We start from the raw sequence: 24,742 nt of genomic DNA, 5'->3' as shown, positions 1-24,742 counted from the left end.
ATTACATATGATTGTTTGCTAAACATAGATTTCCACCTTTGAAAGAATTATTAACTGACTCCTAAGTGGTGGGTTTTAGTGTTTAAAGCGGAGTAGATCCCTCTCAGACTGGGTTTAGTAGAGTACAGTGGTTGTTTATTCCCTCTATTAGCCAGTTAAAAAAGTGAAAGAGAACGCAAGGGTAAAAACATATGCAACATATATGTTACGTGCCTATAATATTACAGTGACAATAGGGTTGTAGGTTGGGTGGCAAATGAGTGGCATGGAAGGGTTAAATTGTATGTACTTTGTCGACCTCTAGTGGAGATTAAAAGTAATGCGCTCCACTTAAATAGATCTGGGGAGAAGTTCCAACCTACCCTATTTCAAGAACGAAGCCGTGGTCTGATAACAGACTTACAAGTGTCCTTCTGTCAGGGTCCGCAACCCCGGGTCCGACGAAGTGACTCACCTGAGTACCCGATGCCCGCGGGTACCGGATCCCGCGGCGCGTCTCCAGCTCCCTCCACCTCCGTCAGCATGTCCGCCGCTAGGCGCGCGCGCGCGCGCCCTCAACTAACTTTATGCGCCCCCAAATGGAGACGCCGGGGTACGCGCACCGATGACGTCACGGCTGGGGGCGAGGCTTCCCCCTGGCGGCAAGTTTAAAAGCTGAGCACTGAGATTAGCTCAGTGCTCAGTGATTGTTTTTTCTATTCGAGCTCTAGTGCCCTTTGGTGATTTTTCCTATTGATTTCCTGTGTACCAAACCCGGCTTGTCCTCTACTTTGCTGCTCTCTATATCCCGACCCTTGGCTACTAAACGGCGTTCCTGATTTTTTGGTTCCTGACCCTGGCTTCGGATTTTGACCTCGCAGCTTGCTAGTTTCCCTGACCACGGCTTCGTTTCCTGATTTCGGCTTATTCTCACTTGCCTTATCTGCTGATTCCTGGGGTACGTTCCTGCATACCGGTCTCTACCCTTTAATTCTGCCTTGCAGCCTCACATAATCACTGAGCCCTATGGAGCCCGCAGGAAGACCTGACATGTTCACTGCCTTAAGTCAACAAATGACTTCTATGAACCAGTCTTTGCAAGACCTCCAGGCAAGTCAAAACCAGCTTAGGCAGCAGGTGCAACAGCTTCAAGTTCCCCATGCCGCTCCTGCAGACCCAGCCGTGGCCCCTCTACCTCTCAACATGGAGGGCGCCTCGGCCATAGAACCTCAAGTTCCCCTCCCGGAACGATTCACAGGTGACCGCAAGAAGTACCGAACTTTCATCACTTCCTGCCAAATATTGTTTAATCTTAAGCCCAGAACCTATCTCTCCGACTATGTCCGGGTCCATACCGTTATTTCCCTCCTCTCGGACGAACCTCAACAATGGGCTCATCACCTCCTCCACAGCAACAGTCCGCTACTGGATTCGTGGGCCTCATTCCGTCAGGCTATGGACTCTATGTATGACGATCCTTTCAGAACTTCCTCGGCTACCACCTCTCTGAGAACCCTCAAGCAGGGTAGACGCCCCATCGAGGAGTACATCACTGATTTCAGACGCTTGGCTCTGGACTCATTATGGAATGAGCCCGCTCTCCACGATCAATTCCGTTGGGGCCTCTCGGAATTGGTTAAAGACGAACTTGCTCGCACTTCCATCCCTTCTGGCCTGGAGGACTTTATCACGTTATCCACCCAGATCGACCGTCGGCTCCGTGAGAGAAGACTCGAGCGTCAATCTTCTTCCTCTACCTGGTCGCCTGCCTCTCCTCCTGTCCCCAATGCCTCACTCCCAGACGAGGAACCTATGCAAATAGGTATTATCCATGGACCACTGTCTCCTGCCGAAAGGGAACGCCGAAGATCGTTGGGACTCTGCTTATATTGCGGCAGAGCCGGCCATTCCTACCAAGACTGCAGAACACGCGCCCGATTCCGTAAGGGTAAGGAGATTATCCATCGTTATCAAATATCTACTGGACAGATGTCTCGTTTTGCAGCTCACCTTTCTCTCCCCGTATCCTTGCAGTGGAGTAGCGGTTCCGTCAACCTCTCTGCCATGGTGGATTCCGGAGCCAGTGGCAACTTTCTGGACTTTGATTTGGCACGCTCACTCTCCATCCCCGCTCGCCGTAAGAAGACCCCTATGACTATTCAACTGGTGGATGGCAGCCCTCTGAAAACTGGACCCATCATTCGAGAGACCACTACGCTACTACTTAAGATCGGGGAGGGCCATTCAGAGAACATTCGATTTGACATCATGAACTCTCCCATCTCTCCGGTGATCCTGGGCCTCCCATGGTTGAGAACTCATAATCCCTCTATTAATTGGGAGACCGGTACTTTCCGTTTTGCATCCAACCACTGTACCCAAGGTTGTCTCAAGAAAACGTCGGCATGCGTCTCTCTCCTGTCCCAACCATCCCAAGACCTACCTCCTCCTTACGCACACTTCAAAGATGTTTTTGAGAAAAAGGGGGCAGATAAACTTCCTCCTCATCGATCTTATGATTGTCCAATCGAACTATACCCAGGATCTGCCATTCCGTTTGGTCGCATATACCCACTATCCGAACCTGAACTTACCGTATTAAAAGACTATATTGATGAAAATCTCGCCAAAGGGTTTATTAGACCTTCCACCTCCCCAGCGGGGGCAGGAATCTTTTTCGTGCATAAAAAAGACGGCGGACTCCGGCCTTGCGTCGATTACCGAGAATTAAACAATATTACGGTAAAAAACAGATACCCTCTTCCCCTCATTCCTGAACTATTGGAACATGTTCGTGGAGCTAAGATATTCACCAAAATAGATTTACGGGGAGCTTATAACTTGGTGAGGGTACGCAAGGATGATGAATGGAAAACTGCTTTCAGGTGCCGTTATGGCCATTTTGAGTATCTTGTCATGCCTTTTGGATTATGCAACGCACCTGCCACCTTCCAACACTTCGTCAATGACGTTTTTCGCGATATCCTGGACCAATACGTCATAGTTTACTTAGATGACATCCTGGTGTTTTCCCCAAACATAGAGACACACAGGGAACATGTCAGTCAAGTACTTTCTAGACTCAGAAGAAATGGACTTTTTGCTAAACCAGAGAAATGTACGTTTGAAGTGCAAGTCATTGATTTTCTGGGTTATGTTCTCACTCCTACCAGCATCCAGATGGACAAGAAGAAAGTCGATGCTATTCTCCGCTGGCCTCCTCCTACAGACCGGAAGGGTGTCCAGAGATTCATCGGATTTGCGAATTACTACCGCAAATTTATCAGAGACTTTTCGAAATTCGCTCAACCCTTAACCGCTCTTACCTCCAAGAATTTCAAGTTTGTCTGGTCCGAGGCAGCACAAAAGGCTTTCGACTACCTTAAGGACAGATTCATCTCTGCTCCCATCCTCCGGATGCCTGACCCACAAAATCCATATACCTTGGAGGTCGATGCCTCAGATACCGCTGTAGGAGCTGTACTCTCTCAAAGGCAAGAATCTGACGGACAACTACATCCAGTGGCTTATTTTTCCCGAACTCTCTCTCCCGCAGAAAGAAATTATGGTGTAGGAGAGAGGGAACTATTGGCGATTAAACTAGCTCTGGAAGAATGGCGTCATTTGCTGGAGGGAGCCCTGTATCCCATCACTGTATTTTCCGACCACAAGAATTTAGAATATTTGCGCTCGGCCAAACGCCTGCAACCACGATTGGCGAGGTGGGCCTTATTCTTCACACGATTTCAACTTCACATTACCTACCGTCCAGGGTCCCGTAATACGAAAGCCGACTCGCTCTCCCGTATGCATGACGTTTCTACCATGCAGATTCCTGAAACAGATAACACGATTTTATCCCCTACACAGTTCCTTGCCATGACCCGCACCATCTGGGACTCGGTTCGACAGTACTCATCCCGCAACCACTTACCAGAGGTTCACGAACTTCAATACCAGCATGGCCTCTACTATCACAATGACCTTGTTTTTGTCCCTCCAGAGGTTCGTTTACAAGTTCTTCAGGCTTTTCACGACACTCCCATCGCCGGACATGGAGGTATCCTGCAAACATCCGAGTTGATTCAGCGATCCTTCTGGTGGCCGACACTTAAGGAGGACGTGAAGGCTTTTGTGTCATCCTGCTCCACGTGTGCTCGAGCCAAGGAGATACCTAAGCGTCCCGCAGGCCTCCTACAGCCTCTTCCTGCCCCATCCAAACCATGGATAAGCATATCGATGGATTTCATCACTGACCTCCCACCATCCAATCACTTCACTACGCTTCTCGTGGTTGTTGATCGCTTTACTAAAATGGCACATTTTATTCCCTATGGACATCTTCCCTCCGCCTCTGAGACGGCTACGCTTTTTGTTCAGAATATATTTCGTTTACATGGCCTACCTGATGACATCACATCTGATCGGGGTTCACAGTTTACCTCACGTTTTTGGAAAGCGTTCTGCCAACAACTCCACATTCAGCGTTTTCTCTCCTCGGCTTTCCATCCTCAGAGCAACGGCCAGACGGAGCGTACCAACCAGACGCTCGAGCAATATCTTCGGTGTTACACAGCCTACTTACAGGACGATTGGTCTCTTTTCTTGCCATTAGCAGAGTTCGCATATAACAATCATATTCATCGCTCCATCAATATGTCCCCATTTCTTGCCAATTATGGATATCATCCCACAATGCTACCTGGATCTCCTATACCCAGTGTGGTCCCCTCGGTCTCAGAACACACTACTAGACTGACCAAAACTTTTTCCCTTCTTCACGAGACCCTAGTGACGGCTCAACGTCATTACAAGAATTTTGCGGATCGCCATCGCAGCAATACGCCACACTATCAGACTGGTGACAAGGTTTGGCTCTCTACTAGGCACCTCAAACTATCATGTCCTACTAGGAAACTGGGTCCCAAGTACATTGGACCTTTTGTTATCAGCCGTTTCATTTCCCCCACAGCAGTAGAATTGAAGTTGCCCAACTCCATGTCCATCCATCCCGTGTTCCATGTCTCATTGCTCAAACCATGGAGGGATAATCCGTTCCCAGGACGTCTTCCTAACCCACCTCCTCCGGTTCTAGTTGATAATATCCCTGAATACGAGGTCGAAGAGATACTAGACTCAAGGTACTTTCATAGACGATTACAATACCTTATCCGCTGGAAGGGTTATGCCCCGGACGAAGATTCTTGGGAGCCTGCTGACATCGTACATGCCCCAGAGCTTCTTACGTCTTTTCACAATCAACATCCTGATCGTCCAGGCCCTGAGAGAGTCCGGAGACCTCTCGTCGGAAGGGGGATCTGTCAGGGTCCGCAACCCCGGGTCCGACGAAGTGACTCACCTGAGTACCCGATGCCCGCGGGTACCGGATCCCGCGGCGCGTCTCCAGCTCCCTCCACCTCCGTCAGCATGTCCGCCGCTAGGCGCGCGCGCGCGCGCCCTCAACTAACTTTATGCGCCCCCAAATGGAGACGCCGGGGTACGCGCACCGATGACGTCACGGCTGGGGGCGAGGCTTCCCCCTGGCGGCAAGTTTAAAAGCTGAGCACTGAGATTAGCTCAGTGCTCAGTGATTGTTTTTTCTATTCGAGCTCTAGTGCCCTTTGGTGATTTTTCCTATTGATTTCCTGTGTACCAAACCCGGCTTGTCCTCTACTTTGCTGCTCTCTATATCCCGACCCTTGGCTACTAAACGGCGTTCCTGATTTTTTGGTTCCTGACCCTGGCTTCGGATTTTGACCTCGCAGCTTGCTAGTTTCCCTGACCACGGCTTCGTTTCCTGATTTCGGCTTATTCTCACTTGCCTTATCTGCTGATTCCTGGGGTACGTTCCTGCATACCGGTCTCTACCCTTTAATTCTGCCTTGCAGCCTCACACCTTCTGACCATACATTTCTCAATAGGCAACCAAGAACATTGACTTGGCGTGTGTGACTAGGGCTAGCGCGGCATTTCCAGTGGAGCAGCAGCCGCTTCGCTGCATAACTGGGTGCCTAATTGCCTTATTGACCATCAGGTCCCCATCGTTCAACTTATTCTTGAGCTGGCTGGGACATCTCCCTTGTAACCAACCCAACTACACTATGGGGTGCTCTGGCTAACCGGCACAGCCTCTATAGTGACCTCGCTCTGCGGCTCACATGCATTGGGCCAGGATATGACATCATATCTGGGCCCTCAGTATGTAAACGGCACCCTCGGAGATAAGGGGTAGGGGATGGCTGGGGCACGGCCTGGCAAGCAGTCGTGATCTGAAGGTCCTACCATTAAGCTAGCCTCAGATGCTTTTATGTTTATGGAGACTTTAGAGGCTCTCAATGAGAGTGAAAGGATAGATCTGGATAAAGAGCTTCCCACGTGAGCGAATGTAAAGCAGCCAAGACCACGAGGAGCACTTTTTAAGGTTTTCAAGGAACTTTAATAGCTTTAATTCTAATTATGATTTTCAATAAAAACAGAAACAAAGGAGACGTTAAAACTTGCCTAAGAAGAACTTTTAGGTCATGCCCTACATTTCGGCACAGATGAAATCAAGGACCAAGTGGACCCAAGGTGTGATATTCCGCAGATAGCAATCTATAAGAGATCGGACAGGTAGTCGCCCTTTTTTATATGGTGTATTTACCTTGAGCGGTGCCCTCGATCTGAGCCAGGCTAATGGTCTTTCGGCTCCCTGTTAACCACCAGGACATGACATCATATCCCAATGTTCCATACAGCACCAGATCCGGCATACTATGTGGGCTCAGCATGGTCCTCCTTGGTGTAAATTGGCCTGTTGAAGAGATCATAGATCTCCCTGCCCCCGTATCAATCTTGCCCCCCTCTTGTTTTGCCCCAGCAGCACTGCCCCCACCCATGGACTCACCACCATAGGCCTACACCGACCTAGCGCAAAATATACTACTGGTTCCAAGGGAGAGCATGGCCCTTAGGTCAGCACATGCGATGAACTGACCACTAGAATTCTGAATTACAGAAAAAGGGAGGCTCCACTCCCCCGAGTCTTGCTCCCTTCCTCTGTAATCCAGAATTTTGAAAACTTTAAATGGAATGATGTAAAAAAAGACTATTTCTGAGAGAAGTAAGGATTTGATATAAAAAGAGAAATAAAAGGGGATCGTTATTAAACGCAGCTACGTTTCAGCTCTTCCAGTGTGACTGTTGTGTCCGCAGATGGCTGATGGGGTAATAAAGGAGACTTATTACTGTGCTCAACATGTCACCATGTGCAAAGCAATACGTCGCCACAGGGGTGCTCGCTGGGACCTTAGAGTTTCTGTTCTGCCTGCGCAAGGAGAGGCCGAATCCCTCTGCCAGAGAAAAATCTCATTCATCCTCTTGGCAGAAAAAAAATCAGAATTTTTCTAGAGGCTCTGCAGGACGAACAGCACATCCTAAAATTATTTTTTGGGTTTTAAGGGTTTAATTTTGTGTAATTCCCAGAGACAAAGTTTCTGTTTCTGTGTATACAATCACCATACAAAAGCATTTAGGGACCATTTTTAGCTTAAAGCAACAGTCTAATCCCCAAAATTGTGCTTTTACTTTCCATGCATGTTGGAGTCCATTTTGCCTGGGCTCCAGTACACTTGACAGGCGCATAGTCGAAATGTGGGCCCCCGGTAAAAACCCCACCATAATACCCATCCCCAAATAAAACACAGACACCAGAAATGTAGTGGAAAATTATTTATAGGTCCACAGCTTGAAAACATCGAACAAAAATCATTGTCATACAAAAACAATAAAATACAAATAGCCCGACACCACCCACACCATGACAATGACCCAAAATAAATTAACAGTGACCAAAAACATAATAAAGTGCCAATAATTTACATTTCCAACTCCTAAATAGGGGTATACCCAGATACCCCTACACCCCCAGGTTCTGAGCCACAGACCACCTCGAAACCTACAAAAAATAACAACCAACAACCTTTCATTAACTTTTTTCCACGAAAACCCCCATTCAAAACTCTCCAAACTTGCCTCTCCACCCCGCCGCTGTGACAAAACGGAACCCCCCCCTAAAACCATAAATAGGGAGGGAGGGAGGGACAACAACAGGTCTGATAAGCAGATTAAAATTGTGAAAAACAAAATGGATGCTACCTATTTATATAACCCAGCCCGTAACCTTAACTGACCAATGAAATTAAAACAAAACCCCTAAGGCCCACCTCCTAGCACTGTCAGGGCCTCCTCCGCTAAGCTGCGCTTGCTCCAATGGCTTCATTCTTGCATGCAAATGAGACCTCTTTCTCATATAGCTCCTCCCCCTGGTACCTCTACTGTACACAGGAAGCATACCTAAGTACACATCAGTGCTTAAAAAGCTTGCATGTGATTGGCTGCTGCTTTTATTGCTTTAAGTGGGAACCCATTGAGAAGACTGGGAGTTCCACTGAGCGTGTGCAAGAAGCATACCGACGAATGCTCCCCGCATCCAGTAGAGGCAGCCAGGGGGAGGAGTTAAATGAGACACACGTCTAATTTTCTAATGCCAATAACTAAACGTGTTGGTATCCGTGGAAACCGCAATTGACATGAACATAAACTCCTTCTGATCCTTTTTCTTTTACATTTTGCTACGCAAGACTCGTTATCTCGGAAGCAAGTCAGCGATTTCCCAATTACTGCTTTGTCCAGCTTTAAGTGTGAATCCAAGCAGTCGGCTCTGTGGTTTGTTTGCCCCCTGGGCATTAAGCGGCCGCAACTAAACGCAGCATTAAAACCATTCCTAGTCCTGCTGAATGCCCAAGCCCTTTCCGCATGCAATTCTAGAAGTTGTGTCTCATTCATAACGTTTTGCCCGCAGCCGCTGACTTCATTGCGGATCCCCGAAATATGACATCATATCATGCTGCTCCGTGTCTTAAAGGCACATGCAGGCTATGCCCACCCAACACAGTCCGCCATAGTATTAACTGGCCAATTGGGGAGATCAGGAATCTCGCTCGGATCCGGCCCATTAGGTAGAGGCACATCATGGAGGCTTAGTATTCAAGATGGCGGTCTGCCCCCAATTTTGCACAAGTGGGGGGAATAATACCTCCCCTGGTGGATCAACCCTTCGAATACGTCACCGGTTAAGCCTCTTATTACAATGCTCGTAATTAAAGCGTAATTATTTTACTGTTCGTTGGTACAATAGGTGAGGGAATTCGTTTTATGATGAGTTTATAAGGGAAGGAACGGGAGGAATTAAGCAATAAAGCAGACACATGCGTACCCCGCCGTTATACTCTGCTCATCCGTAAACACGGAGCTTCATTTCACGCTGTATTAATTATTCATAGCCTCACTGAGCGGTTCATTCCCTTCTCGGAGTTATTATTTACAGTTAAACTGCGCCTGAGGACCACGGGAAGAATAGACTCATTATACGACATTTAGAAGGTCTATCACGGATGGGTCGAAAAACATACATATTGCTCCAAAATGTCAAAATCTAGGTCTGCTGTATCCGAGGAACCAAATAAAATGCACAATAACCCCAAAATAATACCAGCAGGTTTTTCTGTAAGGAAAAACACCTTCATTCACTGCTCTACACACAATGAAATTAAGCGAATGAACACTAATATAAGACAAGAGTGAATTGTGTCTGTTGGGGGACTTGAGCTGATTCTGGGTGGCACTCGGGCATAAGGGGGTAGGAGCTGCCAGGGCTTAAGCTTGCAGGTGGCAACACTAGGGCTTGAGCTGGTAGGGGGGGCACTAGGGCTTGAGCTGGTAGGGGGGGGTACTAGGGCTTGAGCTGGTAGGGTGCAGCATTAGGGTGTGACCTGGTAGGGGGGGACACTAGGGCTCAAGGGGGTAGGAGGAGCTGCTAGGGCTTGAGCTGGTAGTGGGTGACACTAGGGCTTGGGCTGGTAGGGACACCACTAGGACTTGAGCTGGTAGGGGTGACACTCGGACTTGATCTGGTACGGTGCAGCACTAGGGTGTGACCTGATAGGGGTGACACTAGGGCTTAAGGGGTTATGAGGAGCTGGTAGGACTTGAGCTTGCAGGGGGCAACACTAGCAGTTGAGCTATTAGGGGTGACACTCGGACTGTTCGGGGTGTTACTAGGATTTGAGCTGATGGTGAGTGACACTCGGATTTGAGCTGGCAGGGGTGACACTAGGGCAAAAGATAGAAAACGTTCTAAAAACCTTTTAGTAGGTAAGTGTAAAAGTTATCCTTGGTTCTTAATGAGCAAACGTCTCTAAAACACTCACATTGATCGAGAAACCCAGAAGCACTTTCCACACGATAACAAATCAGGGCAGCGCGCGGGGTCATTAACTCCCTGCCATACGGAGTAAGCCCGTCTCCCCGCCTCGTCGCTTCCTACAGCAGAAAGGCCATTAGCCAATTTCTCGAGTACAATCCTCATTAACTTCTCCGTGAGAGACCCGTGAAAGAGTATCTCCCATCCGCACATTACGACACTTCATTAAAATCTCATCAAACCCAGCCGATGCCGCGCTTTTAACACAAAACAACGAATTTAAAGCACGCGCTCCGCTTACACGAACCCTTAATTGCCTTCTCTACCATCTTCAGAGAATGCGTTGTTACAGATCTGCCGTTTTCTCCTCTCCTCTGAGTGTTAAATCTGGGGGGGGGGGGGGGGGGCGACGACACTGAAACTTTTAAACTGCTGTTTTCAGTTTCTATGGCAACAACCTATCAGTGAATGCTTTTGTGAAACTTTTTTGTGTGGATTAAATAATTATTTTTGGGAGCTCAGTATTGATAGAAGGAATGAAGTGCAAACATGTGATAACCTAAGATCAAGAACAAAACTATTTTAGATCCATTTATTCTGTTCTAGAATATACAGCGCTGGGGGTTATATTACTATATACAGCGCTGGGGGTTATATTACTGTATACAGCGCTGGGGGGTTATATTACTGTATACAGCGCTGGGGGTTATATTACTGTATACAGCGCTGGGGTTATATTACTGTATACAGCGCTGGGGGTTATATTACTGTATACAGCGCTGGGGGTTATATTACTGTATGCAGCGCTGGGGGTTATATTACTGTATACAGCGCTGGGGGGTTATATTACTGTATACAGCGCTGGGGGGTTATATTACAGTATACAGACCTGGGGGTTATATTACTGTATACAGCGCTGGGGGTTTATATTACTGTATACAGCGCTGGGGGGGTTATATTACTGTATACAGTGCTGGGGTTATATTACTGTATACAGCGCTGGGGGGTTATATTACTGTATACAGCGCTGGGGATAATAATTTTTTTTCTGGGACTTCGCTTTTAATGGATAAAAAATTGGAAATGTGAATATAAAACATTTGATTATAACTGGAGATAAATGTTGTTGTTGAATTGAGTTAATTTCCTGCTGAGTGAGAATTGCGTGGCGTTATACGCGTAGAGGAAGATGATTTATTGCATCACGCTGACAGTGAAATCCTTTTAAAGTGTGATGGAAAATATATAAACACCAAAAATATTAACAATAAAATCAATTTAAAAACTGGCTGAATAAATTCATATTTGTAAGTTATATTCCTTTTTTCGATAGAATTTGCTGTTTTATGTGTTAACTTTCTCGTTTTTGGCAGTCGCCGGCGTTGGTGGATTCTGGCCCCCAGTTGGTCTCCGGTAATCCTTTTATCTCTTGGTCCAGGCGTCTAACGTGAGATTACTTTGTCCGCAGAGTCAGTAAAGGAGTGTTTTCTGCGATGAAGCTTGGCAAAATGCGTCCGCCAAAAGACGACAGCAGAAAGCAAGGTACTAAAACTCCGTCCACAGCTTCAAAGCTCCTAACATTTACCCCGGAGAAATGTTCAGCGTGTGGCAAGCAGGGCCATAGAACACACTGGTCAAACCCCAGCATACCCCGATGTTACTGGTGGGACATCCAGGGGTGAGACGTGGGTTAGTGGCACCTGGATGTAATGTTTCACCCACCCTCGTAAATAACACACATGCGCTAACACGTAAACTCACTCTAACACCATACAATAGCACACGCTCACTCTAATACCATACAGTTACACATAAATACTAGACTTGGGCACCAGGGGGCTCTTCGTGTTCGTCTTCGTGCTCGTCTTCGGGGGGGGAAAAACCTTCGTATTCCGCGAATATTCGCCCGTTCCTGTCTTCTCTTCGGGCGAATATTCGCGGACATTCTTCGTGCTCGTTTGATCTTCGTTTCCTTCCCGGTTGCCTTGCAGGGGTTAATACGGGGTTAACAACACATCGGAGCAGCAGCAGCTGCCGTGAAGGAACGTGTGTGCAACTCTATTGGTCGTTTCGGCAGGGGGCTGGTCTGGCATCAACTAGTGAATTGCAGAACGCACTTCATTCGTTGATGGCAGGCCAGCCCCCTGCCGAAACGACCAATAGAGTTGCACACACGTACTGAGGTGTACTGTACACAAAATGACCTAGAGACAAATGCTCCAAGGAACTTGGCCTCCGTTTATCATACACAGTCACACATCCATAGATGTTTAATAAAAGAATAGGGATTATTTTACATTTTTAAATTGATTTTGGACCACTTGTAATACATGCCTAACATTTGCTACCTATTTACAATGGCATACTTTGCAACAACCCAACTTTTACTGGACAGGACTGGAAAAAAGCAGGACTGTCCACCAAAATCTTGGGTGTGTTGGCAGGTATGCGGATGGAAAAATGTTGGACAAGAACTAAAAAATAGCTTAGCGTTAATGTACGGTTATGTTTAAGATTAGTAGCAGTGCACTGCTTTGGTTAAAGATGTATTATGTCTAAATAATAATTTAATTTTAATGGGTTTTAAAAAAAAATTAGGGGTTTATTTAAATGTATTTTAAAGTTAGATTTATTATTTAGTACTTTATTATATTTATTTAATGTTTATACTAGTGCTACCTACCGAGCTATAACTACCAACGTGTATTTGCATACCTAGATAGCTAAATTAGATGGGACAGGACTGGAAAAAAGCAGGACTGTCCCTGAAAAAGTTGGGTCTGTTGGCAGGTATGTGGATGGAAAAATGTTATAGTATGAAGTGTGAGTTATAGCGTTAATGCTAGTGAGTGTAGAAGTGAAGGCCAGGACAAATAACAAGAGGAAAGGTCCTTGTGATTTTTGCATTGTACGTGTATGTGTTATGTGTGTTATGTGTGTTGTCACTTGTCACTGTGTTATATGTGTTATGTGTGTTATGTGTTATGTCACTGTGTTATTTGTGTTATTGTGTGTGTTATGTTTGGTTGGTTGTGTATCAGAAGGAAAATAATGAAATGGAAATGGAAAAGGAAATGGGAAAGGCGAATGAGTGGGCAATTGGCGACCCACTCACCTGTTTCACCCCAGAGCAAAGCATCCAAACACTGTCAGTCCTAGACGTTTGGCAGCGGACTTCCAGAGCTCAGACACAAGGCCCTAGCGTAAGCTGGCCACTCCGGCGGAGGTAGCAGGCGTTGCCACACCGCAAACAGACGCAGCCAGGGGGGAGAAACTGCCCTTACCATTAGGGACATTTGAGGCATGACACTAGCCAGGAAGCGAACTGGCAGAGAAGAGACGCTGGCACCAGCAGCAGCAGCAGAATTGGGAAAGGCGAATGAGTGGGCAATTGGCGACCCACTCACCTGTTTCACCCCAGGGCAAAGCACCCAAACACTGTCAGTCCTAGACGTTTGGCAGCGGACTTCCAGAGCTCAGACACAAGGCCCTAGCGTAAGCTGGCCACTCCGGCGGAGGTAGCAGGCGTTGCCACACCGCAGACAGAGGCAGCCAGGGGGGAGAAACTGCCCTTACCATTAGGGACATTTGAGGCATGACACTAGCCAGGAAGCGAACTGGCATCGAAGAGACGCTGGCACCACCACCAGCAGCAGCAGCAGCAGCAGAATTGGGAAAGGCGAATGAGTGGGCAATTGGCGACCCACTCACCTGTTTCACCCCAGGGCAAAGCACCCAAACACTGTCAGTCCTAGACGTTTGGCAGCAGACTTCCAGAGCTCAGACACTAGGCCCTAGCGTAAGCTGGCCACTCCGGCGGAGGTAGCAGGCGTTGCCACACCGCAAACAGACACAGCCAGGGGGGAGAAACTGCCCTTACCATTAGGGACATTTAAGGCATGACACTAGCCAGGAAGCGAACTGGCAGAGAAGAGACGCTGGCACCACCACCAGCAGCAGCAGCAGCAGCAGAATTGGGTAAGGCGAATGAGTGGGCAATTGACGACCCGCTCACCTGTTCCACCCCAGAGCAAAGCATCCAAACACTGTCAGTCCTAGACGTTTGGCAGCAGACTTCCAGAGCTCAGACACTAGGCCCTAGCGTAAGCTGGCTACATTGGCGGAGGTAGCAGGTGTTGCCACACCGCAGCAAGTGCAACCAGGGGGGGAGAAACTACCCTCTCCATTAGGGACATTTAAGGCATGACACTAGCCAGGAAGCGAACTGGCAGAGAAGAGACGCTGGCACCACCACCAGCAGCAGCAGCAGCAGCATTGGAAAAGGTGAATGAGTGGGCAATTGACGACCCGCTCACCTGTTTCACCCCAGGGCAAAGCATCCAAAGACTGTCAGTCCTTGGCGTTTGGGAGCAGACTTCCAGAACTCAGACACTAGGCCCTAGCGTAAATTGGCTACACCGGTGGAGGTAGCAGGCATTGCCACACCGCAGCAAGTGCAACCAGGGGGAGAAACTACCCTCTCCATTAGGGACATTTGAGGCATGATTTCAGCCAGGAAGCGAACTGGCAAAAGATGCTGGCACCACCACCAGCAGCACCGTTGGAAAAGGAAAAAGGTGAATGAGTGGGCAATTGACGACCCGCTCACCTGTTTCACCCCAGGGCAAAGCATGAAAGTCTGTCAGTCCATGGCGTTTGGGAGCGGACTTCCAGAACTCAGACACTAGGCCCTAGCGTAAATTGGCTACACCGGCGGAGGTAGCAGACGTTGCCACACCGCAAACACGTGCAACCAGGGGGAGAAACTACCTTAAACATTACAGAGAAAAAAAATTAACTTTCCAAGCTAAGAGCTGGGTAACCCAACTTGGGCAGATTGAATTTAAGAAAGGCAATCTGCTCCATCAGATGAGGTGCCATGCGTGAGCGCTGTGGACTCAGTATGTTTCCAGTCATAGAAAACACGCGCTCACTTTGAACAGTGGTTGGCGGACATGATAGTAGCTGCTGTGCAACCCATGAGAGTGCAGGCCACACACTCTTCTTTTCATCCCAGTAGCTAAGAGGATCAACATTAGGCGCAGAAGGAACTTCACAGAGGTAAAGTTTGACCATTTCAGCAGCACTACTCTGCTTTCTGCTGCTAGCTCTGTCAGATGGTCCAACTATACTCCCAAGTGCCTCTTCCCAAAACGCAGCTGCTCCACTCAGCTGTGTTGTGCTGCTTGTGGCACTGCTGCTGATGCTGCTGCTAGGAGTAGCAGACCACATCATCTCTTCCTCCTCCTGCACCTCTCCCTCCTCGGACAGCATTCCCATTTTACGCTGCCAGTCACGCACCTTGTTGACCAATTGCTCCCGGTAGCTACTGAGAACATTAAATTTCAAAGCTAGCTTTCCTTTAATTCTTGGATCGCAAAGGCACGCTAGCATCATTTCGGGACTCTCTTCCATTCGTTTGCGAAGGTGTACTTTTAGCAGATCCTTCAGCTTCCTGGCTATGGCTGCTATGTCAGGATGTAGAGTGTCACCTTGAACAGCCTCACGGTTTCCAAGGAACACATCCATCTTGCTGCCTAGATGGGAGAACACTGGGATTACCTGGGCCAGACTGGCAGTGTTTGAGCTTAAATTTTCTGTGGCATCCCTGAATGGTTTAAGGACTGCCACTAGCTGGGCGATCACTGTCCAATCCTCCCTATTCAATGGAGAGGTAATCCCAATATTGTGCTCTGAGGCAAGATTATGGATTGCCCTCTGCTGCTCCAAAATCCTCTCGAGCATGTCTAACGTGGAGTTCCACCGTGTACTGACATCCTGACGTAGGCAGTGTACGGGAAGACCTGACCTCTCTTGCTCTTCCCTCAAAAGTTGGCTAGCCTTAACACTATGGTGAAAGTGCCCAGCGATCTTTCTGCAGCGGGACAGAACTACTGCTGCCACATTAGTTCCTTCTGACATTGCTGCCTTCACTACAAGATGGATGATGTGGGCTGCACAGCGCACACCAACAATATGACCATCTCGCAGCGCTTTCACCATATTGGCACCTCCGTCAGTTACCACAAAACCAACTTCAACATTGGTGCCCGCCTCTGCTCCCACCCAAAGGCTAAACATTTTCCTCATCGCATGCAGAATGTTTTGGGAAGTGTGCTTTTCATCCATCACTTCTGCATGGAGAAGGAAAGATCGGTAGCCTGCTGCAGCAGCTTCCTTAGACACACCGGGCTGCCACCAGTGTGCTGTCAAAGAAAGAAAGGCATGCTGGCCGCTAGGTGCACTCCACAAATCTGTAGTGAAATGAACACACTGACCAGCAGCCTTGGAAAGCTCCTCTTTCACTGCTGCAACACAGGACCGATACAATGAGGGGACAATGTTCCTGCTGAAAGTGGAACGTGACGGAACTGTATATTGTGGAGCCACAGCCGCCATCAATTGTTTGAAAGGCTCCCCTTCGATCATAGAGAAGGATGCCCCTCCAACAGCAATGAACTGACCAATCAGTCGCGTTACTTTATTGGCCTGCTGTTTGGGCATTGACCTTTTGGATTGGAATGCCACAAATTGTTCCAGGGTGGGCTGTACATGCAGTGCTCCAACCTGCCTTGGTCTCTGGCTGCCAGCACTAGTTGCTGCTGCTGCTGCTGCTGCTGCTGCTGCTATTGGCTCAGAAGAAGAAGCTGTTGGGGTTTTTCCACGGCCACCAGCTATGCTGCCTGCACTAAGTTTTCCCTCTGCATCTTTCCCCAATAGCACAGCGTTGTGTTGAGTGCTGAGGTGATGCTTCATGCTAGCACTGGTAAAATGGCCAGACACTTTCCCTCTGCTTATTAGCTTCCCACAATGTTTGCACTTTCCATAGCGCCCTTCTTCAACATTTTCAAAGTGCTCCCAAATTGGGGCGCGCATAGCCTTGGAGTGTGCCTTGGGTGCTGCTCCTACTGCTCGGGGTGGATGAGCAGAGGCAGAACTAGTGGTGGTGGGACTGGTGGTAACAGTACTGGCCATAGTGGGACTGCTAATTGCTTTAGATTTGCTAGGTTTTGCTGCTGCTGCTGGTGGTGGTGGTGGTGGTGGTGATGATCGTAGCGGAGAAGGTGGAGGCTCAGGGGAAAATTGTGCACTAGTCATTTGGACACTGCTCCCTGAGGAATCTGATTCCTGACCACTCATCTCCTCTACTTCCTCTGGCTCATAGTTTAGCTCTTCATTAGCCAGATCGAATGGAATTCCTGCTAGGCTGGAGCTAAGACTGATATCGTCGTGAGACTCGTGACTAGTAGTAGTGCGAGCAGGAAGAATAGACTCTGCACTTGGCCTCTCAGTCTCAGGCTCCTCTGCTACCTCGCTAGGTGGAGTTCCACTATGTGTAGCCCTCTCTCTAACTGTCTTTACAAAAATTTTGTAAGGACTTGGTGGCTTGCTAGAGGTACTAGGAGGACATGGCGTGGCGGTACCAGTGGGAACAGTAGGCGCAGCACTAGTGGTGGTAGAGGCGGTAGAGGTGGGGGTGGTGGTGGTGGTGGTTTTCCCTACAAAGGAATGAGATCGCTTTGGTTTGGGACCCCTCTGAGTCTTGCTGCTAATTTGGCTCTGCTTGGTACCTTGCATGCTGCTGGTGGATGGGGAAGATGCTGCTTGGGGCAAAAGGCACTTCTTTTTAGTCACTGGGCTGGTACTACTTGTGCTACCCTTTAACTTTGAACGTGCTTCTGGTGCTTTAGGCTTTCCGTAAAAAACCATAGAGCTTGTGGGCCTAGCCGCACTACTACTGCCTGCTTTTGGTGCCTTTCCTTTACTTGATGATCCTTCAAGCAATGCTTCCCCAAATGATAAGCGAGAGCTTGGCCTACTTGGCCGACTAGACTGACGCAAAGGCTGCATCTTAGAACTGGTGGTGGTGCTGGTGGTGGTGCTGGTGGTGGCGGTGGTAGATGGAGCTTGTCCCTCCTTAGTCCCAAAAGGAGGATCCATTTCAAATTTTGTGTTGTGTGTGTAGTGTAGTGTAGTGTTTAAAAAACTATAAAAAAAATAAAAAAAAATAAAAATAAAAAAAAGGAAAAACGAATTAAAGACAAAAAATTAGAGGAAGTTCTCTTCAGTGCTACTGCTTAAAAAGTAAAACTATGCACTACTGCACTGTGCTGTGTGCAATCTGCCAAAGTGCTAAAGTTATTTAAATTATTAACTCAAGATTAACTATTTAATAACTAGCAGTATTTTATTTTTAATTTGAATTTACACGGGCCTAAGAGCTTAGCCTACTACTATGCTAGCCTAAAGCTATATTTCCTTACTATAAGTCTACCTCTAGGCAGACGCTCTCAAACCCACTAAGCTAAAGTGAGGTTAAATCAGATTCAGTATATGATTTATTAATTAATATTAAGTTATATAATATTAATAGATTAGAAATAATTTACTTATATATTATGTATTATAGATAGAAGAATATAGATTATGAATTAGAATTTAGAATTAGAATTACTTATATTATAGATTATGAATTAGAATTTATATTGTTATATATTATTTATAATATATTATAGATTAAGATTAAAGAAGATTAGAATTATTTTAGTACTACAGCTAGTAGCTTGAAGCTTTGCTTAGTACAGCTCGTCACAGTCAATTTTTCTTGAAAAGAATTAGAAATAAAATAAAATGTCACAGCAAAACAGTTAGCTTCACTGCTGGCTGCACTCACTAGCCCAACAAGTTCACTTCACTGATGGACTGAGGTGAGCAAAACACTAAGGGTACTTTTAATAAAATTGAAATAAAATGTAAAATAAATGAGAAAATCTTTGCAAAACAGTTAACGTCACTGCTTGCTGATCAAAAAAAAACACAGCACTTATGCGGCTGCACTCACTAGCCCAACAAGTTCACTTCACTGATGGACTGAGGTGAGCAAAACAAATGAAATAAAATGAAAGATTAATTAAGAAAAATTGACTTGGTCTCTTGCTGTTGCTAAAACAAAGCACAAACTATAGAGCTGCAGCACCAGTACTAATAAGATTAGCTGAACTATACACTAGTAGTAATTAATTAATATTATTACTTTTATTTATAGCTAATTTAATTAACTATTAAGACAAGAAAGAATTATAGAATTATTGATATTACTGATTTTAGATTAGACACTAGTAGATGTCTTGAATGTCTACAGTACACTCTACACTAGTATACTATTACTAACTATAACTGACAAATATATATATAATTTTATAATGAATTCAATTATTAATTATATTAATTAATATTACTGATTTTAAATTAGACACTAGTAGATGAATGTCTACAGTACACTCTACACTAGTATACTATAGAATATATATATATATATATGACTGACAAATATATATATATATATAAAAATGAACTATTAAATTATAGATTCTATTAAATTATTATTTATAAATTCTATTTAATTTATTTAAGCAGGACAGGCAGTAGGCACTAGTGCCAGCCCCGGGCAAGGGCACCCCAGTGCCACTGAGACACTGGGTGCACTGTCAACTCAACAGCACTTAAATTAATCAAATTATTATTATTAATTATATTAAGTAGCACTGAAGTGAGGATGAAGTACACTGTGAGAAATGGCAGGCTAAGGCTTACCAGTCTCACACAGAACAGAACAATCTCTCTCTGTAACGCTCGGATGCAGCACAGCAGTGTTGCCAAAGCAGTCACAGCGAAAAATGAATGGATCTCTCAGGCAAGCTCTGGTCTTATAAAGGCGGTTTCAGAATTCAAAAAACAGCAGCACAGGCATTGGACGAGACCCTTAGCGTGACGTCACAAGAGTGAGCTGATTGGACAGACGAGATCAGCTCACTCCTGTTTGAAATTTTGGCGGCTGCGCGGCAAAAACGAAGACGATCACGATTCTTCGTGGTTGTGAGTCTTCGTCTTCTCCTACGTTTTGCCGGCACTGTATTCTCTTCGGCATGTCTTCGGAACGAACAAAAAAACGGCCTCTTCGTGCTCGTTTTCATGTTCGCCCGAAGACGAATGCGCAAGTCTAATAAATACACACACTCTCTAACACCATACAATAGCACACGCTCACTCTAATACCATACACTTACGCATAAATACACACACTCTCTAACACCATACAATAGCACACGCTCACTCTAATACCATACACTTACGCATAAATACACACACTCTCTAACGCCTTACAATAGCACACACTCTCTTACAACATACAATAGCACACGCTCACTCTAATACCATACATTTACGCATAATTACACACACTCTCTCCCCCTCTCCCAGGGGCCACTAACCCTAGGCTCACCCCTGAAACCATACTCTGATACACATGCTCACGTTTAACACCATTGTCACGGGGTCAGGTAGCAGGGGAGGATCCAACTATGCAGATATATGGACGTAGCGTAGTCCGGTCAAAAGTGCAACGGCAAACAGCGAGGTCAAAAACGTATCCGAGGTCGAGGCAGGCAGATAAGAGGCAAAACGGTATAACAGGTCCGAGGTCGAGGCAGGCAGATCAGAATCGTAGTCAAAGAGCAGGCAATGGTCGGTACACAAGGCAAGGTAATATCATAAAGAACAGCACACCCCAAAAAGCAATAAACTTTGAACGGGTAAAGCAGATAAAACAAATGGCCTTTAAATAGGAAACCGTCTACTCACAATGAGGCCGTGGCGTGCCGTGCGCGGCGTGCGTGACGTGCGCCGCGTGACGTCATCGCGGCAGTGGTCCGATCCGCGATCCCGGTGGGGGAAGGTGGTGACGCGCCTGCTCGTCCCTGGCGAGCAGGCGCAAGCCCGAGTGAGGCCGTGGAGGCAGGACTTCCCTGCCGGCGTCCGGTTGCGGCGGCGGTGAAGCCGCGACCTCGCTGCGACCGTACGGCGTCGGCGGCATTGACGGGCGCGCCGCCGGGAGCCCCTGGCGTGCGCGCCGCGGCGGCGCGCGTGACGCCCAGCCAACATCGGGTCGCGGTGGGAGCGGAGCCGCGACCCCGACGTGACCGCACGGCGCCAGCGGCAGGATGGAGGGAGCTGCCGCGAGCACGCGAGGTAAGTGCCGCGGCGGCTCCCGTGACAACCATACACTCACACTCATGCTAACACCATATGCTCACAAGACTCGATTTTCTGGACGTTGAGATTTAAGGCATTTCAATGAGTTTCAAAGTTGTAGAAAACCCCACTTTGCGATAAATAAAATGTGTTTTTTTTTGTTTTTTAGATGAACCTGCCGTGCTGGAAACAGAAGACCTGGACCGGAAAGCCATGCGTTTGGGTGGAGGTCTGGACCCAGACACTATTTCTCTCGCCTCGGTCACTGCCGTCACAACCAATGTATCCAATAAGAGGTTAGTATTCAGAGGTCCCATCACGTTTCTGGTCTGGTGTATCTGCTATGGCTTTTCCAAGTGTTGGACACTCCTGCCCCCCCCCCTAATATTTAAAGGACTATAAGTCAGTTAAGACTTGTGGGATCAGTTGTCCATTTGGTTTTTTGGGCAGTGACCTTGTCACCTTTGGTTTGTGACGCTCTACTTGTTTGCGCATTGTACAGCGCAGCGTAATATGATGGAGACGTCTCACTAAACAACGGCTTTTAAATCACATTTCTTAACATGCACCGTTTATTTCTTCCATAGGTCTAAACCCGACATTAAAATGGAGCCGAGTGCTGGGCGGCCAATGGATTACCAAGTAGGTGTGAGGTCTCCTTCAGATGTAACCCCTTCTGTTCCCTTATCTTCCCTCTTACTCTACCACCTGCCCTCCAGCTCTTGGTGAAGCCCAGCGTTGGCCTGTAGAAGGACCATTGGGCCGGTGGCTTATTGGCAGCTGGAGGGCGGTGGGCCTTGTGTTGTCTTCTCTGCCCTCTGTGGCCACTCGACGTGACGGGAGCCATCTGTATGTGGTTCACAGGTGAGCATTACCGTCATCGAGGCGCGGCAGCTGGTGGGATTAAACATGGACCCCGTGGTTTGTGTTGAAGTTGGGGATGAGAAAAAATACACGTCGATGAAGGAATCGACCAACTGCCCTTACTACAACGAGGTGAGCCCAACGAGTCCGCCATTTTTGCTGGAATCCACAGTATTTAAAGAGTTTCAAGTATTTTTTTTTGCGGGTGACAAACCTCTGTTAATGTAAATGCAGAATTAAGAGTTTATTAATGGTTAATATATATATGGTCAGACATGGATATTAACCCCTTCATGTCTAGTGATATTTTTACCATACGTTCTTCCAGTCGTAATTCCTCTTCTACCTGTTTATTTTGTACCCGCACAAATTATAAATATACGGTGGGATTTCCCCCCCAAGCTCATTTTAGATAGTTTTTTTTCTTCAATCACATATTTCCATCAAATATCAAATATCAGTAGTAGATCTTTCCTACGTTGGTGGGTTTGTAACTTCAGTAGTGAACAAAGAGTCGGCCTATCTATAGAACCTGTCGCTGCGTCCTACCGGTCATCTATATCATGTAATAATATGTCCACGGGTCACAAAAGGCGTTTGACATTGACATTAAATATTTAAACATGATACAAAGGAATCTGGGAACCGTCCGGCAGCCATTTATATCATTACTTTTCCTTTCAGTATTTTGTGTTCGACTTCCACGTTCCTCCAGATGTGATGTTTGACAAAATAATCAAACTGTCTGTAAGTACGGATTCTCCAAATCCCAGCCATTTGCGAGGTTATAATGCGTAGGCAATTAACACAAGGCGGGCTCCTGTCCCCCCATAGCAGGTCCCCTACGTTTACCAGCTTCACCCCAACTCCAAGGGTTCTGGCCAATCCAAGAGACCCAAATAGATTAAATAATACGATAGGGCAGATTATGATGGTCTCCAGGTCCTCAGGGGGGGAACGGGTTAATTTTTCTTGATGCTCCTCATGCCCCCCGAGTAAGAAGGCAGATCTTTACGGGTAACAGGAAGGTCCTCAGGGCCTGGGGCTGCAGGACCAAGTTGCCCAAAGTGAAGAGGCAGATTCCCTTTTTCGATATATTATCTCATGAGGTACCTAAAATACATGAACAGAACGCGGCGCTGCATTCCTCTGCTAAACGGCTCTGTTGAATCCTTCAGGTGATCCATTCCAAGAACCTTCTACGCAGCGGGACACTGGTGGGGTCATTTAAGATGGATGTTGGCACTGTCTACACTCAGCCAGGTGAGTGGAGGAATAAGTTTTAACCGATAAGATCACAAATACCCATTGTACATCGCTGCGGAAGGTGATGGCGCCATATGAACCAATAAATAATAATAATAATAAAGTCATTGAATTTAAAGCTCATTTTATATGCCTTGACTTCGCTAATCGCGCAGAACACCAGTTTTACCACAAATGGGCCATCCTCTCGGACCCGGACGATATCACCGCCGGGGTAAAAGGTTACCTCAAGTGTGACGTCGCTGTAGTTGGAAAGGGAGACAACATCAAGACACCCCATAAAGCTAATGAAACAGACGAGGATGACATCGAAGGGTAAGACTTGATGACATCACAACCTCTTTCTCCGTCTACGACCTTTCTATGAAATACTCATCGTGAATATGTAGGGGTACGGGGCCAGCCATACCATAGAAGAAATGCTTTATCATTCAAAGAGCGTAGGGGAGACCTATCAGCGCATGTATACTGTCATAGACATAAATCCCAGCCGCAGGGCTCGAGGGTCCAAACCTGTAACCCGATCCCAATTCTGTATAAAGAAAGTAACCAAAATGTATCAAACTCCTAGATGATGGCGGCAAAGTATAAAAGTACCAAAGTTTCATCTCAAACAGCATTGAAATCTATCTTGGGTTATATTTTAGGTATTATAATTAGGCAAAAAACGATAGCAGAAACCGGCAAAAATGTTGGTTGGATCACTCTTTAACTTTCTTAAAGGCTCCGCTGCTGGTTCAAATGACAACGAAGTCGATTCATTAACTTGTTGCGTGCCCACACTGGCCATTTCAGCAGCACCGCAACATTTTTTGTTTATTTTAGTTTATGGGGTATCTGCCTTTTTTTTGTGTTTTTTTTTTTTGTATTGACACGTTTGCACGAAACTTCCCCCAATTTTTTTTTACAGGCAGCAAACGCAGGCAGGTTGTTTTTAATAGTACAAATAATTTAAAAAAAATATTCTAAAAATCTAAAAATTGTCGTTTTAAAGATCAAAAAAAAATTTGTCTTTCTAAAATTCTACAAAAAAAAAAAATAAAGGTCTCTAAAATTCTAAAAAAAAAATAAAAATGTCCCTAAAATTCTAAAAAAAAAAATGCCTCTATAAATGATCTATATATAATTTATCTATAAATATAAATATAAAAATCTATAATAATCTATAAATAATTAAAGGTAGGGTGGAAGAAACCAAATTATATATTATATATATATATTATAATTGAATGTAAATAAATCACTGTAGGAACTTGCTCCTTCCGGACGGCGTGCCCCCGGAGCGCCAATGGGCTCGATTCTACATCAAGATCTTCCGAGCTGAAGGTTTGCCAAGGATGAACACAAGCATCATGGCCA

General features: G+C 46.4%; 1 protein-coding gene across 5 annotated transcripts in view; it reads left to right on the top strand.

Moving 5' to 3' along the window:
- The window catches only part of LOC149283131 (otoferlin), a 116,848-nt gene that overhangs the window by 60,682 nt on the left and 31,424 nt on the right, over positions 1-24,742 (top strand). For 3 of the 5 annotated variants that reach the window (XM_089497977.1, XM_089497978.1, XM_089497976.1), the window contains 8 exons: positions 11,691-11,764; positions 21,423-21,549; positions 21,841-21,895; positions 22,118-22,249; positions 22,802-22,864; positions 23,296-23,380; positions 23,539-23,698; positions 24,633-24,742. The exon at positions 24,633-24,742 is cut by the window's right edge and continues 77 nt beyond it. In XM_089497977.1, the coding sequence (XP_089354103.1) occupies positions 11,691-11,764; positions 21,423-21,549; positions 21,841-21,895; positions 22,118-22,249; positions 22,802-22,864; positions 23,296-23,380; positions 23,539-23,698; positions 24,633-24,742 (806 nt within the window). Of the gene's footprint in view, positions 1-11,660; positions 11,765-21,422; positions 21,550-21,840; positions 21,896-22,117; positions 22,250-22,801; positions 22,865-23,295; positions 23,381-23,538; positions 23,699-24,632 lie in introns of all 5 variants that reach the window. The other 2 variants (XM_089497975.1, XM_089497980.1) reach the window with 2 other exon arrangements.

This window comes from Sceloporus occidentalis, unplaced genomic scaffold (assembly GCF_023333645.1).
Source record: "Sceloporus occidentalis isolate IW3139 unplaced genomic scaffold, rSceOcc1.0.p SCAF_111, whole genome shotgun sequence".
Classification (NCBI taxonomy): Eukaryota; Metazoa; Chordata; class Lepidosauria; order Squamata; family Phrynosomatidae; genus Sceloporus; species Sceloporus occidentalis.
The sequence above is the reverse complement of the archived record's forward strand: the minus strand, read 5'-3'. Positions and strand labels throughout refer to the sequence as shown.